This window comes from Patella vulgata, chromosome 3, assembly GCF_932274485.2.
Source record: "Patella vulgata chromosome 3, xgPatVulg1.2, whole genome shotgun sequence".
NCBI classification, from domain to species: Eukaryota; Metazoa; Mollusca; class Gastropoda; family Patellidae; genus Patella; species Patella vulgata.
Genome location: NC_065881.2, coordinates 18,035,006 through 18,051,219, shown reverse-complemented (window position 1 = coordinate 18,051,219; position 16,214 = coordinate 18,035,006). Strand labels below are relative to the sequence as shown.

The 16,214-nt window shown below is 32.0% G+C and overlaps 1 protein-coding gene across 27 annotated transcripts in view; it reads right to left on the bottom strand.

Annotated features, from left to right (window-relative positions):
- The window catches only part of LOC126816305 (transcription factor hamlet), a 92,184-nt gene that overhangs the window by 46,059 nt on the left and 29,911 nt on the right, over positions 1 to 16,214 (bottom strand). The window contains exon 5 of one of the 27 annotated variants that reach the window (XM_056099840.1): positions 3,277 to 3,776. The exons of 21 other annotated variants lie outside the window; for them this stretch is intronic. In XM_056099840.1, the coding sequence (XP_055955815.1) occupies positions 3,579 to 3,776 (198 nt within the window). In that variant the 3' untranslated portion in view covers positions 3,277 to 3,578. Of the gene's footprint in view, positions 1 to 3,276; positions 3,777 to 3,797; positions 5,272 to 8,319; positions 8,680 to 9,276; positions 9,620 to 12,811; positions 13,203 to 14,816; positions 15,152 to 16,214 lie in introns of those variants that run through there. 5 more of the 27 variants (XM_056099825.1, XM_056099819.1, XM_056099852.1 and 2 more) reach the window with 5 other exon arrangements.

Below are 16,214 nucleotides of genomic sequence, written 5' to 3'. Positions count from 1 at the left end.
TCTCTGTGGGCGCTTCTGAGGTGGGTGCCCATGTTACTTCTGAATGTAAATTCCTTATGACAAACAGGGCATTTATGTTTAATTTTCAAATGTTTCCCTCTGACATGCGTGTTAAGATTTCCCTTCTGGCTGAACACACGTCCACAATATGAGCAGCGATACCCTTCTCCACTAGACAACTGACCCTAAAATAGATAATTAAAAAATGTACAGTTCTCTCATCACTCATTGATCCCTAATTAAACACAACAATTAAGGGAGAATGCTTGATCAAAGACAGTCTAGCACAAATGACGTCATATTTGGATTGTAGGTAAGGGTTAGGGCAAGAGGGAACATTTCGAGACATTGACAAAATCTGCAGCCCTAGCTCTTACCCCATCTCCACATATTATGTCATATGTGCTAGACCGATCTAGATAGCTTCTCCACAATTAAGTTAATCAGTTGTACGATACATTTCCTTTCCTAATAACCAAGAAACATGCCACAAAATAGTAATAAAAAAAAATCAACAGAATCTTGATAAGTAAAATATTCAGTTTATTTTCACAATGATAAATGGGTATAAGTATTATGGTTTTTCGATTTTTTTCTTCCATATTAATTTCTTAGCCCACAGCACTTCTGGGTCTGCAGATATTACCCAAATCAGATTAAATTTGATTTTGAGAATATCACATTTGTGTTTTTCTTTTTTTTTTAATTTCAATATAAATGATAAATGTAATTTTCTATTCATAAATCAATGTGTTGATTTTGTCAGGTCATCAGCTTGGAGTCCCTGGAACAACAACAACAGTATTCAATCTAGACTAGACATGATCGTTTCTACACCATCTGGGTAAAGGAAGACAGTCAGTGTACTATAAGGGAAACTTTGCCTGGATAGTGGTGTTTCCGTCTATTCTTCATTGAATTCCTACTCTCAAAGGTTCTATTGCGTGCACACAGGTGAACCTTAGTTTTCCATACATTCCAAATGACTACATGCTTTTTTCCCCCTCAGTCCAGCATAACTGACATCTGGAAATGAGACTGGAATCAATGTCAAATACAGACCTGTAGGCCAAACTCAATAAAAAAAATTAGTCTTACAAAAAAGCATTTTGGTCCAAAAATTATAAAATAATTATTCAATCCTAATGTAAGTTCTGGACACCTAAAATTCACATTACATGTATATTCTATCATTTTTACACCTATTTTCATTGACAATTAATTCAACAAGTGCTGTTTTCAAATACTTATTTGAGAAAAGTGTGACAGCCTAAGGCTACAGAAAGCTGTAAATAGTAAATATTATGCTAATGTTGGACACGACTGGAGTTATATGAATTAATAACAATATGGTTCCCTTAATGTAATCTATTTTATAAAATTTTAATGTGATTATTACACTAGGTGAGCTGTTCTAACAAATAACATTATTATGTATTTATACACCGCTAATGTTGGACACGATTGGAGTTATATGAATTAATAACAATATGGTTCCCCTAATGTAATCTATTTTATAATATTTTAATGTGATCATTGCATTAGGTGAGCTGTTCTAACATGTTTTGTTAAATTTCCCTTCTCTGTAAAGCTTTTATCACAAACACAACATTGAAATCTTATATTTAAATGAAGACCATTTATGTGCTTCTTCAAGTTGCCTTTATGGTTAAATTTTCTGCCACAAAATTCACAGGGAAAGACATCAATATCCTACAATATACAACAAAGAAAATATGTTTTAAATTTGGAGTTTTGTTTGATTGAATTCTTTCTTTTTTGGAAGAGAAAATAGTCATGGTTTCTATTTGTTTTATTATTAATTAATTTAATGCTTATAATTTGTGTTGCGTTTTCTGTACATTCTGTAATCTGCCTTTTTCAGGTCCTTGTTTAGATCTTAATTAAATGTTATATAAACTATTAATTAGACATTTATTAACAAGGCCATAATTAACTCTTGATGGGTCTGATTTTCAAGAGATATGAATACAATCTTCAGTTGAACAGCGTTGATAATTGACCGTAAAAATGGATAAACGAAACTTTGTTTATTACCGTAACAACAGTAACAATGACAATCATGGCTACAGTGTTATTTAAATGAGGATTTTTTGGCTCAGAGTGAAGTAATTTAACTGAAATTTTCAGCATTCCATTTACATTTATTTTTTATATAACTATTATGGCGAGAACTGTCAGCTCTTTATCTAATCTTACCTAATGATGCTCTAATTTACTGTGTTTGAAATCATAATTTTGTCAGCTGCTCAATTTTTGACATATTTTGTTTACCTTAGATTTGCAAGATTCTTATCAAAATAATATGCAGTTTTACCATTATCCAATTATAGTATATAAATTGCCTGAAATGTAGGTTCTCCAGCCAGTCAGACTGAAATGAGAGCCTAATAACTAATATTGAATTATTATCACAAGCTACAATTCAGGGCATTATCAATTTCACTTTTCCTTTAATCTTTTTATGTTTAACATCATTCTGTCACAGACACTGTCCGGCACAAATTCAGGTTTTATTATTTTTGGGCCTTGATGCATGTTAGTTATGTACTGTATCAAAAGCTACCATGCTCAATAGTGTTTAATGGAGATGAAATACAGGCTGTATTCATTATCATAAGCAAAATTAATAATATTTGTGAATCATATAACATCCATGGACAGGGATATGGTTGAGACATAAATTCATTAGATGAGTGTACACCCTCTTATTTCTAAATCTGCTACTGTTTATAAAGTTTGTTTTGGGGCGAAACTATTCTATTCCATAATATAATGTAGGTATCAAATAATTCAATTTACATCATTTCAGCTACACTATATCCCAACCTGTATTTTCTTAAAACTTTAATCTATATATACCAGCAAAGTTTGAACAAAGCCATTTTTTTTAACATAAGGTAGCTTGCTTTTCAAACGCTGGTACATCAACCCCTTCGAAACAATCTTCCAGCTAAAACAATTGTCAGAGAGCAGGACAGCTCCACCATCTTCCGGAAGAAGAAATATCAGCCCCGTCAGTACTTTGCTGGCATGTGACAATAGTTTTAAAACTAGCCCCTTGCTATTCACATGCTGGTACATTTAATATTCTCGGTAATACATTTTATTCACTATTAATTCTGAATTTATAAATATATTCATCAGATCACACTTAACCATTTGCTAAATTCATGTGGCCATTGTGTGCAAGTGAAGGAATTTTACTGTTCAGCCAGAGACCCTGGACTGTGATGTTACCCCAGATGGATCTCTTGCAAATTTTGGGCAGATTATTGACACCAACAATTATTTCATATTTTATTGTTCTTGAAAATTCATGGACATGTGTTTATCTTTATCCATGATTTTAACTACATTTATATTTATTTAACAGTTAGATGACCTGTTTGATAGTAGTTATTAGGATGGGATATATAAATAACAATTTGCAAAGGATCCCAATTAAGATACTGGAAATACTATTTGGGTGTCACTAGGAAGGAAAGCAATCAACGAAACATTAAATCAAGTAAATAATCCGAATACTGTGCCATCGTGTGCTTTTTAAAATTAGATCAATCATGTAAACAATCACGATGCTGTGCCATCATGTGCTTTTTCAAATTATATCTTAACGTGTAGGATCTACCACAAAAGGGACAACTGAATCGGACATTCAAATGTTTGCCTTGAACATGTTTTTTATAATTACTCCTGTCATTGAAAGTTTTTCCACACCACTGACATGTGGTAAGTCTTCCATGTTGACTATCCTACAAGAAAAACAAAAAATCTTGAAAAATAGACATTTATTTTACATCTTATACAAGATTTACAATACAAACACATTTCATTTAATGACATGTAAAAACAAAAAAAAAGTGAACCACATTTTGATGAGTGAACTTATTGTGATTGTTTCCATTTTAAAATAGATCCATAAGTAATGATGCATATGCATAGTTCAATGCACCAGCCTATAAATAACGCACCTATCACAGATACAAATTCAGGTGTTACCTCTCTGGTGCATCACTTTTTCTGGCACAGATTTTTTTTTTTCAGTGTTTTTATTGATATTTATAATACATTAGTACTTTTCTATTAGTGCTTTAGACATTTCTTCCAGACCTACACAATGAAAACATGTCTAAACTTTGATTTCAGCAAGTTTATTTCCAGGTCTGAATGCATCGGTAATGACAAATCTTTGTTAAAATATCCAGTGAAAACACAATACCCTACCAATTATTTTAACACTTTACAAATAACAATATCATGTAAAACAGTGTATGGAAACAAGTTTTTTCTTACAATTGACTGATAAATGAAGGAATGAGATATATACATGTACCCTTAAAAACATGTTAATAAAATACTATAGAACATTTTCTGATGTTTATAAAATATGATTCTGTAACTCAATACCCAGTTTACAATATATGTTTCAGGACTTAAAAATTTGGTTGACTAATCAATGACAGAATGCATACTACATTTTAACAAAGCACTTTTAAGCATTTTCTGTTTTTAAAATATGATTCCACAACTGAATAACTATAAACAAAAATAAACATATGTAAAATCAAATTCTACAGTTCAGCTAAACAATGTTTCTTATTTCTTTAGATAGAAATGCACAAAATACAACCATTTTTCATGTTTGCATATGATTTGTTTCATTGTCTGGGAGAAACATATTAAAGTTTCAAATTTCCAAAAAGATTTCCAAAAAGGTTATTGTCTGAAGAAATTTTACTCTGCCAAAACCAACCACACAACAAACCAATCTCAACTCAAGTTAAATAGTTAAGCTCTCCGTGAACATGTTTGGTGTGTGACTTTATGTTAGTCTAATAGCGTCAAAAGGAATATAAAAAGATTTCAACCTTTCGATCTTAAGGAACATTACTAGTGGGAGGAAGTTAAGAGGACCTGGAGAAAACTCATGAGATTATGGAGGTGACTTACTTCTTGTCACGTGCAAGTATGGCATCAAAATCACTCATCAAAAACTCAATCCACCCACACTTTCTCCCCAACCACCCACAGCTGAAATTAAATAGTTAAGCTCTCATAGACATCGGCATGAGCATGTTTAGCGTGTGATTTCATGTTATTTTTTTGTGTGAAAACTTTACGACAGACCGGGCAAGGGTATCTTATATTGAGGTGAATATTACGAATGTGCCTATTTAATGTTCCCCTGTCAAAAGCTTTACCACACCAGTTACACTCTGATCGTCTTCTATTGACACTACTAGTAGCCTACAACAAAAATAAATAGCTGTTAAAAATACATTCGTACCAAAACAATGCAATGGATATTTATCTAAAAACATTTATAAAATGGAGTGTCCTGCTGTGGTAAACGTTTGTTAGCTATATACATTCGTATGTCTTAAGTGTTTGTATTTCAAAGAAATATATTTCAGAGTCTCCTTCCACCCAAAAATACCATAATCAACAAATAAAAGCCTGTATAACACAATATTTCCTGACATTTTAAAAGTTCAAAACTCCACAAATCTTCTGTTCTTTATTATGCAATACAAAGAGATAGTAATAAATACCTCTAACCAAACTAATACAATTATAGAAGCAATAAATATTAGCCCTGTGTAATTTCAATAACACCTCAATTCCTAGTCCTGAAAGTAACTTTTATATCATCATACAATCGTACATTCTATAACATTCAACAACTAAGGCCACAATCTTCTAGGAAACCATTACCTTCATCCTCCAATTGCCAAATTGAAACTGGACTAGCAATAAGGCCATAATTTTCCAGAAACAATCAATTTAATAACTTTACGTATGCCCATAGATTCATTTTTGAACTAGAATTCAAATTGTCCCTTTTCGTCATAAAAAAAATAACTTCCAAGTTGGGATAGCAATACTTCATCATTAGGCATCTCAATTCATTGACTGATTATGCACTTTCCTCAAATGTGTCAGCATATTAGACCTCTGATTAAAATTTCTATGACACATTGGACAATTTATCTTGATTTGAAGATGCATGCTTTGTATGTGTCTTCTCAAATTACTGCCATCATTAAAAGCCTTTGCACACCATGAACAATTATACATTCTTCGGAGTTTACCTGCCTACAAAAGACATTAAAAAGTTGTGTTAATATCCTTAATAATATCATATTGATCTGAATGATATCGCCTAAAATGGTTCTGCATGGTAGCTTTCCTAGTAAACGATTTGTCACATACAGGACAATTAATCTTTATATGGAGATGAGCACTTTCCACATGTCTTCTAAAATTACTTCCATCATTAAAAAGTCTGTCACACCAAGAACAATTATACATTTTCCGCCCTCTATTTCCCTACAAATAATATAAAAGAGATATATTAAAAAGTCCCTCAAATGAATTAACTGATCATGTTCGTCCGTTACGCAATGCATTAATGTATCAGTTTTTCGGAAAAATGAATAATTTTGATGTATTTACAAATCAGATATCCTGTAGGTATACTGATATAAACATTGGACTTATATAAAAAAAAAAAATTTGCCAGCCAGTGTAATTTTAAGTATTATTTCATTTTTTTTTTTAAATATGTATTTTATAAACTACATATAAATTTATCTATATTTGTTATTTGTTGTGTTTTAATATGACATTATTTGACAGTTAAAGGTTATGGCATGTAAATTAACTGACAGTCGGTGAAGACAGCCGATATAACTGAAGCAAGAGTCTTAGCACATACAATAATCAAATCAGAATAGAACACCACAATGTTAAGTTTAATCTTTCTTTTAGAAATGAACAAACAACACACATTTGACCAATTATAACAATAATACATCACTCTTGCATAAAATTAGTATAAATTTCTAATTTTACCAATATCCAATGATAAAAGTCTTGTTAAAAAAATAATGCAGGGATTTGACTAATTATAACAACACAACAATACTCTTGTCCAGTATCTAAAGTCACTTCAGAATGTAAAAGCCTTTTGGACACAGAAAACTATGCCAAGATTATCTATCATAACAAACAGTTTTCACATGAAGCGACAGACTTGAAGTTTGAGTAAAGAGTTTTCCACACTTTTTGCACTGAAATTTCATTTTTAAATGAACACTTTTGATATGCCTATTCATGTTACTTTTATCATAATACGATTTCCCACACCATGGACAATTCGACTTGCAGCCACCTGCCTAAAATAGACAAAGATAATCTTTTAGATTGAGAAAATAAATCGAATAGAATTTAAAAAACAAAATCATCTGACATTTAATGTCAATTAACTACATGACCCAAGATCTTTCTATTATCAATAACATGCAAAACTAAGAAATGTATTATGTCTTCGGAACACAGTTCCAAGTAAACAGTGTGTGTATTAAAGGTTCAACAAATTACAAGTAGACTACAAACAATATACTATTTCAAACAAGAGGCCACTATAGCTGGCTCACTGAATGGGATATCAGTCCGCTAATAGTTCAATTCCAGTCAGTATTTACAAAGAAATGAATTGAAATTTTGGCAAGATTTGGCATCCACTGTAGACTATATAAACAACCCAGTGCCACTTATATAATGAGTAATTATATCATTTGACTACTCCAACCTGGTGGGTTTTCTCCGGGTCATCCCAATGCTAATAAACCCTACGCCCAAACGAATTATTGAAATAAAATTAAACCATTTTAGTCCCGAAATGACCTAGTCTGTGTCGAGTGGAGAGACTCTCCCCCTCCCTCTATCTATATAATCAATTTGAGTATATTTCAGTTCAGATTAATTAACCCATGAAAAATGAGAAGTTTTCCGAAAAATGCAAATGATGATCAGCGGTTAAAAAAATAATCTTGAGGCATTGATTGTCATGTCTTAGAGATGTATTTTCATCTGTAAAATTCCTGGAAAAAGGACACAGACATTGCCAATCGCAAATTCAGACTTTGCCAGGCATAATCTGGTCTTTGTCATTTTATCTTTTATCTCTATTTTTAAATATTATTAATATATGTCTAGCACAAAGAAAATATCGGCAGGTATTAACTTAGTACTAGTAGTACCCAACATTTTGTACAACTAAAACCATTATTTCCAGGCCTGATCTGTACCTAGGTGTAATATTCTGAATGGACAGACTTCATGTGTAATTTCAAATAATTTTTCTGTGAGAAAGTCTTTGTACAAAATAGACACTGTTCACGAATATTAAGGTGTTTTGTATGGACGTGACGTTTTAGGGTGCTCCTGTCATAGAAACATTTGCCACACCAGGAACAGGGCTCGGATCTTAGCTCATCAACGGCCTATAATTAGAAAAAAACAAAATAAATGGTATGCTTTTCTTATTATAAAAGTACAAGATGATGTATTCAAAATGTTTATGCAAGACGATGTACACAAAACATTTATATGCAAACTGTTTGTACTGAATTTGGATTTCTATTACTAAAGGTTTTGGTAATTTCCCTCCTTCAGATCAGTACTTAGCACGTTATGTACTGTTCTAATATGCACTTTCAATGGCGGTTTCTGAGTGAACGTTTTTTCACAGTAAGGACAGTGTTCCCGAATATTTAAATGTCGCGCTTGGACATGACGTTTCAAGGAGAATTTGTTATAGAAAGTTTTGCCACACCAGGAACAAGTTTCCAACTTGGACTCATCCATTGCCTATAATTAGAAAAAATAAGAAAATCAACAGAACGCCATTTAAATGCCTAGATGATGTTTACAAATAATAAAACTTCAATTTATTTTTACATCGTAAGATGGGTTTCAATTTGAGGTTTTTCAGCTTCCAGTTTTTAACAATGTGTTTGAACAATGTGTTTAAATGAGTTCAATATAGACATTTGCTACACCAGGAAGCAGATTTGGAGTAACAAAAAATAAATGTACAAATATTTTAAATGTATTGCAACAGCTGCACCGTTTTTCAATGCATTTCAATTAACTTCTCCAATGGAAAGTGTATCTCATTTCCCCAGATTTTTACTTAAACATCTGCTTAACCATTATGTTTTAAATGTATTGATTTTATGTGTGATTTCAATGAATGTTTCTGGGAAAAGGTTTTATCACAATACGGACACTGTTCCCGAATATATAGATGTCTATTTCTGATGTGACGTGTTAAGGTGCTCTTGTTATAGAAATATTTGCCGCACCAGGAACACGGTTCAGATCTTAGCTCATCAGTAGCCTAAAACAAACAAAAAATAAAGATAAACTTAAAAGAATTTTTTTTTTCAAAAAAAAAAAAAGGCATTTAACTACATGATAACCCATTCATTTCCAGTTCAAGAATCTTCAATTTGACAGAAATTTACGATAACACTAGAAATAGTAAATATTTTGAAAACAGTGATCTTGTTAACTATACGGACAATAACCAATTTACTTCCAGATCTGAAGGTTAGTAAGTTTTATTAGTGTGTGCTGATTTTATGTGTAGTTTTAAAGAATGTTTTTGAGAGAATGTTTTTGAACAAAATGGACACTGTTCACGAATGAGTAAGTGTCTAGATTGGACATGACGATTTAAGGTGCTCTTGTTATAGAAACATTTGCCACACCAGGAACAAGGCTCAGACTTGGGTTCATCCATACCCTAAAATTAGAAAAAGATTATACATTGAGATGTGTGAAATGAAATCCATGAGTATAATATGAGCCAGGAACCAAGCATTACGTGAAAGACATTGTCATCATACTCTAATCGGTGGAGCGGAGCCTTAAGCTTTATTTGAAAAGTGTCGCCTTAAGAACAAAATTACCAATGTATGTAAAAAGTTCCTGGTTATTTTGTTTAGTGGATCATTCTACTATGTTTAGTGGGTGAGTATATTTTGTTAAGGTGGTTGTTCTACTATGTTCAGCTGGTCCTTTTACTTTGTTTAGTATGTCATTATATTTTGTTTAGCCGGTCGTTATACCCTTTTTAATGGGTAGTTATACTTTGCATTATTGATCATTACACCCCGTTCAGTGGGTTGTTATACTTTGTTTAGTGGGTTGTAATATGTAACAGATGTTTTATTTTACTAGTTAAACAATTCTCTACAATCATTATTTCTTGTGTACACATTTCATATGCTTTTTCATATTTCCTTTCTGAGTAAATGTTTTTTGACAGATTGGACAAATAAAGCGTAGTTTCAAATGTTTTCCCTCCACATGTTTTTTTAAATTCCCTTTAAAATTAAAGATCTTCAGACAAACTGGACAGGTAAATGGTTCATTGCCACCATCTCTTTCCTCCTAAAACATATAAAATGTCTAAATTAGTAGGGAATAAGATGTTTGCAACATTTTTCAACTGTTATGTTATGATTATGGAAATTAAATTTCTTTTTCAATAACTTATTCTCCTCCTATATGATTGTCAGTTACAATAATACACCACACAATATCGTCAGCTAGCCCTCTTAGTCATGGAAAAAAAAGCATCTATGTCTTTTTATAAATCTGAGTCATGGAAAAAAAATACCTGTATCTCCTCTTATAAATCTGAGTGATGAAAACCACATATAAAAGGTTCTCTTATAAATGGTGATGGTGAAAAGAAACCCTCGTCTTTCAAACCAATAACAAACAATATTCTATTCTTGTCAAGACTTTAATCCGACACATTTTTTTGAAGAAAAAAAAAACCCTGCACAGCACGCCCAGATTGCTCAAAATGTAAATGTGTGCTGGCTTGAAAGTCAAAAGGTTGTTTCTATGTAACGTAGCCAATACAGTATCAACGATTTGATCAGTTAAATGAAAAAACTTTCAATTGTGAACACTGGTCGTTTTCCATACAAACTCGAAAATTAAAAGCAAAGGCGGAAATCCATATCCTGTCACACAAGCAACCTATAATAATGAAAACTGAAACCCGAACAACAAAATCCATCTTATTAGTATTCACTTATATGAACTCAATTCAAATATTAATGCTGTGGGCCTTCTGCATATGCCTTTTCATATTCTGATTTGAGGTGAACGGCTTCTGACATTTTGGACAAAAAAAGTGCATATTCAAATGTTTTGCCGTGTAATGTTTTTTCAAATTTCCTCTCGAACTAAAACTCTTGACACATATGGGACAGGTAGACTCTGCATACTCATAACTTGCATCCCTCTCCTACAACATACAAAATGTTGGAATTAGTACGATATCAACTTATTACTGTATGCCAATTGGTTTCTTTACTTCTACTTCGAAAATTACGAGAGTTTAATTCTTCAAAACATTTCACAAAAAAATATGCAAGTCATGAATATGCATTTAGTTACTTCTTGCATAGGCAACAACAGAAATGGCAACAAAAAGTAAATGAAATGGGACGGTGGCTCCAGCAACAACAGAAAACCAAAAGAGACTACGAAAACTATGTGTACGAGTCATCATTGTGTGCTCTTTTCATGTGTTTTTTCATATTCTCATTGGAGGTAAATGGTTGGTGGCAATAAAGACAAATAAACCGCCGATTCAAATGCTTTCGATCATAATGTTTTTTCAAATTTCCTCTCCAACTGAAACTCTTCTGACAGACTGAACAGATAAACGGTGCATAACAGGAATCTGTCTCCTAAAACATATAAAATGTTTGAATTAGTACGCAAACAAACTGATCGACAAATTCTGCCAAGTTCTTTAAAAATTTTATATTCAGCAACGTTCTATTGACACAATAAAATTTCATAGGTTATTACAGAAGCTGATATGGGCTATGCAAAATTTGTTTCCATGGAAACACAATTATGAAACCGGAGACATTTCTAAATTGCAAGAGCCACAAACCTAACAACAACCTAAATTCAATTACTAAAATCATTGTGAACTCTCTTCATATGTTTTTTCATATTTCCTCTGAAGCTAAAGCGCTTTTGACAATGTGGACAAAAAGAAGGCATGTTCAAATGTTTTCCCTCAAAATGTTTTTTCAAGTTCCCTTTTAATGTAAAGATCTTCTGACACACTGGACAGGTATATGGTCCATTGCTACTGTTTCCATCCTAAAACAGAAAAGTTCGCAATTAGTATGGAGTACTTAATGCATGTTTAACTGTATGAGAACCCGATCCAAAGTGCTTACAAACACCAACCTCAACAATTACAAATTATTTGAAACAATATAAAACTTCCTGAACATATCGTAGAACTTTTTGTCAAAAGCTGAAAACATGGGAATTAAAAAAAACCCAAAAAAAAACCTTATTTGAAACAGAGAATTTCTGAACAGAATATTTAAGGTAACAGCAAAACTTTGCGTCAAAAGCCATAAATCATTGAACAAAAGGGTTATTTTTTCACTATTTTGATATCTAGTATATAGTTCTTTCTCTAAGAAGTTTTATATATTAAGACTTTCACATGGGTGAGCTTCTGTAATATGACGTCTTAAATTTCCAGTGCTAAAAGTTTTCTGACAAAATGGACAATTATCTCTCATTTTCAAGTGTTTTCTCATATAATGTTTTTTCAGGTTTCCTTTGAAATTAAATATCTTCTGACAGACTGGGCAAGTATAAGGATCAAGTCTACCATCTCTTTCCTAAAACATAGAAAATGGCGGAATTAGTACCAATTTCAGAAAATTGAGAAAATATGAGCACCACTTTTATAAAAGTTTTTTTTTTTTACTACATATAAAAATAAGGTAATTCATGGATTTAAACATTTTTTCAATTGTTTATTCAATTTTTTAAAATTTACGAAGCATATTTCATTGAGAGCTACTTTAATTTCTCAGGAACTGTTACAATTTATATTGAAAATACATTGTTCTTTTCATACACCAGAATATTATTAAAATTATATTTTCTATTTACAAACATATTTCAAAGGGCGCTACTTTGAATTCTCCTCGATTGTTAAAATTTATAGTTAAAAAAACATTGTTCTGATTTTTTTTTTGATTTTTTTTAGTTAAATCAACTTTAACATCCTACTTTTCTGAACCAACCAGCCTAATGAAGACAAGGTTTTTCTGGCTAAAAAGTTACATATTTAGACTTTCAATTGGGTGAGCCTTTTTGATGTGACATCTTAAGTTCCCAATACTAAAGGTTTTCTGGCAATATGGACACTCATCTCTCAGTTTCAAATGTTTCCTATTTACATGCTTTTTAAGATTTCCTTTAAAATTAAAGAATTTGTGGCAGACTGGGCAGGTGTAACTTCCATAACTAACACCAGATTCCTAAAAAACATACAAATAACTGAAATTAATTCAACTGTATCAATGGAATTAATATATAGATAAATGGAATCTTTCTTAAAACTGTACAATATGCAATGAATTTAGTATGTCATGAAAAAGTGGAACCCTCTTAATAAACTGAACAAAAACCCATGAAAAAATTAGAACCCATCTTAAACTGAACAAAATCTCAGAGTTAAGATTTGAAAATTCAGACTGTTACAATCCTATGTGCCTGCACTTGTGATTTTATGAACGGTCTTTAGATGATTTAACAGCCATGTTTTTTGTGTGAATGGTCTATTACACAACGGACAATGAATACGCTCATTGAGATGGGCTTCTTTGACATGGCGTTTTAAGTTTCCTGAATTAGCAAAGTTTTTTCCACACCATGAACAGGTCATCTTCCTATCATCTTTAATCTACAACAAAGCAAAGAAAAGTTGGTATCAATTGTCGACAAATTTCCATCTTATATTGTATTGTTTAAGTTTATTCAATTTTAAAACCTTGAAATTTGGCAATTTGTTATAGACAATGCCAGGCACAGATTCAAACTTTCGTTAGATACAAACAATCCATTTGGTAACTTGGTAACATGTCTGAGTTTTCAATGTTCTTATTGATATTTCTAATAGATGTCGAGTACTATTTAATTTTGTCAGATATAACTAAATCCTTTATTTCCAAGACTGTCAACCAACATGGTATGTACAAGCCCACTTTATCTGTCAAAAAAGAGAATATACCCCCCCCCCCCAGTTTTCTTAACTGATTCTTTAATACCCTGTAGTTCAATTTTTCAGGTACTTCTATAAACGCTTTTTCCACGCTTGTCCAGAAAGTCTGGTACATATTTGTCATTTGTCAATGTCTACTGATTACTTCTAATACACGTCCTGCACTCACTATGCTCAGTCCTGTCCATTAAACAAAAATACTTTATTCATCAATGTTGGAACGTGTGATTTTATGCACATTTCTCAGATGTCCTATTAAACGTGTTTTTTGAGTGAACGGCCGATTACATAAGGGACAGTGTAAACGCTCATTTAGATGTGCTTCCTTTACATGTCGTTTTAGATTTCCTGCACTAGAGAATTTTTTTCCGCACCAAGAGCAGGATGTTTTCTCTTCTTCAACCTACAAAAAAGTAAAGATCTTTTGATGAATTTGTAACGGCTTTATGAATCTGATTTTAAAATAATACACATCCAAGAAGGATTAAGATTATTTATATTATCTTGATTTCCCACACGCAAAAGCATTAATATATTAAATTTGAAAATCAGCTACAGATGTATGTAGGTAAGTGTATTGTACATACCAGTAACTTGATTTATCACTGTGTGTCATGGTGCTGGCTAACTAAGAGGGCCTGTGTTCATTGCATGTGTTAGCTGAGAAAATACTTCCTAAGTGCTGTGGGTTAGAGGGCCTTTGCGAGGAAAGGTGTCTAATCATTTGGATGGTATAAAAACCAAGGCCCTGTGAATACCACTTGTGGCAACTTAAAGATTACTGAGCAATTGGAAACTGATATAAGAGTAGGACAAAATTTCCCTCATAGCATATATCGGATTGGTGCAGAAAAGTAGGAAATTAAACCCCATTTCATTGCTGAACATTTTATTTGCTAATCTCTTTATTACATATGAATTATTTTGCAAACCAAGAAGTATCATGTCACAATTCGAAGTCCTTACAATTATAAACTTCTCTTCACAAGTATTTTAGGGTTTCAACTAGTGTTTTATCTTATGAATAGTTCTCAGGTGCAGTTTTACACTTCCTTTCTGAGTGAAAGAACGGTAACAAAGAGGACATTGAAATTTAACTTTTTCATGGACACCAGTAATATGTTTTAACAGATTTGATTTAGCATTGATGACTTTCTGGCACAACAGACATTTGTATGGTCCTCCTCTTGATAATGCAACGTACACCTACAATACACAGAATAATGAACTTTAGGCTTAGAATACTTTAAATTAGTAAATGTTTATCAAAAGACAAAACAGTAAATAATAAAAACCGAAACTATTCTTTCAGACGGAATTCATCACTAACTATAACAATGAATATATATTCAAAAATATTAGCACAATCGTAAAGCTGCACAAATTTGTTTCAGGGTTAACAATGAAAGATAAGGGTCCGCCGACACACAAACTGGTTTTAACACTGGTTTAAGAATATTTATGAACTTGTCTTAAATGCGTTTTCACATTCCCTCTCTGGGTAAATGTTCGCGAGCACAGAGGGCATGCAACTTTAGCTTTTTCATGGACACCAGTAATATGTTTTTTCAGATTGCTTTTATCATTGATGACTTTCTGGCACAACAGACATTTGTAGGGTCCTCCTCTGGATAATTCAACATACACCTACAATAAGTAGAATAAGTATCTTTAATTCGTAATAACTCATAAGTATAAAAAGTTATTGTTTCTTGTATTCCACATTTAACAAGTGCTTGTTGTAAAACAGTATATTAAATAATATGTTATGATCTGACAAGGCTGATCTGTAGTGATATCACAGACAAGGAATAGCAGAAGTAAAAACTGGCTCCTGTTTATTAATGTATATTAGTAATACTTCGCTTTTGAGTGGCTGGCTTGCTTTAGACATTAATTGGTGTAATATTTTGTTGCGATCTATTCAAGTACCGTATGCAGTTATTATTATTATTATTGTTCGATTTATATAGCGCTTCATTTATATCTGTGATGGCGAATCTGTGATATGCCGCATGCTTTTAGGTAATATGTGATGAACTTTCAAAACCCATAACTCCCTGCTCTGTCCATATTGTGTATTTAAGATATAATATTGTCTTCTCTTTGCAGTTTTTTAAATTAAAATATTAACATGTAATATACCCCTTTTATGGTGTGAGAGTGACAATACGGAACTTGAAAACGTATGACATTTTGAAACAACGCTCAATAACTGAAAACTTATTTTTGTATATTAAATCTTTATTTGTATAAAACTAATAAGCTT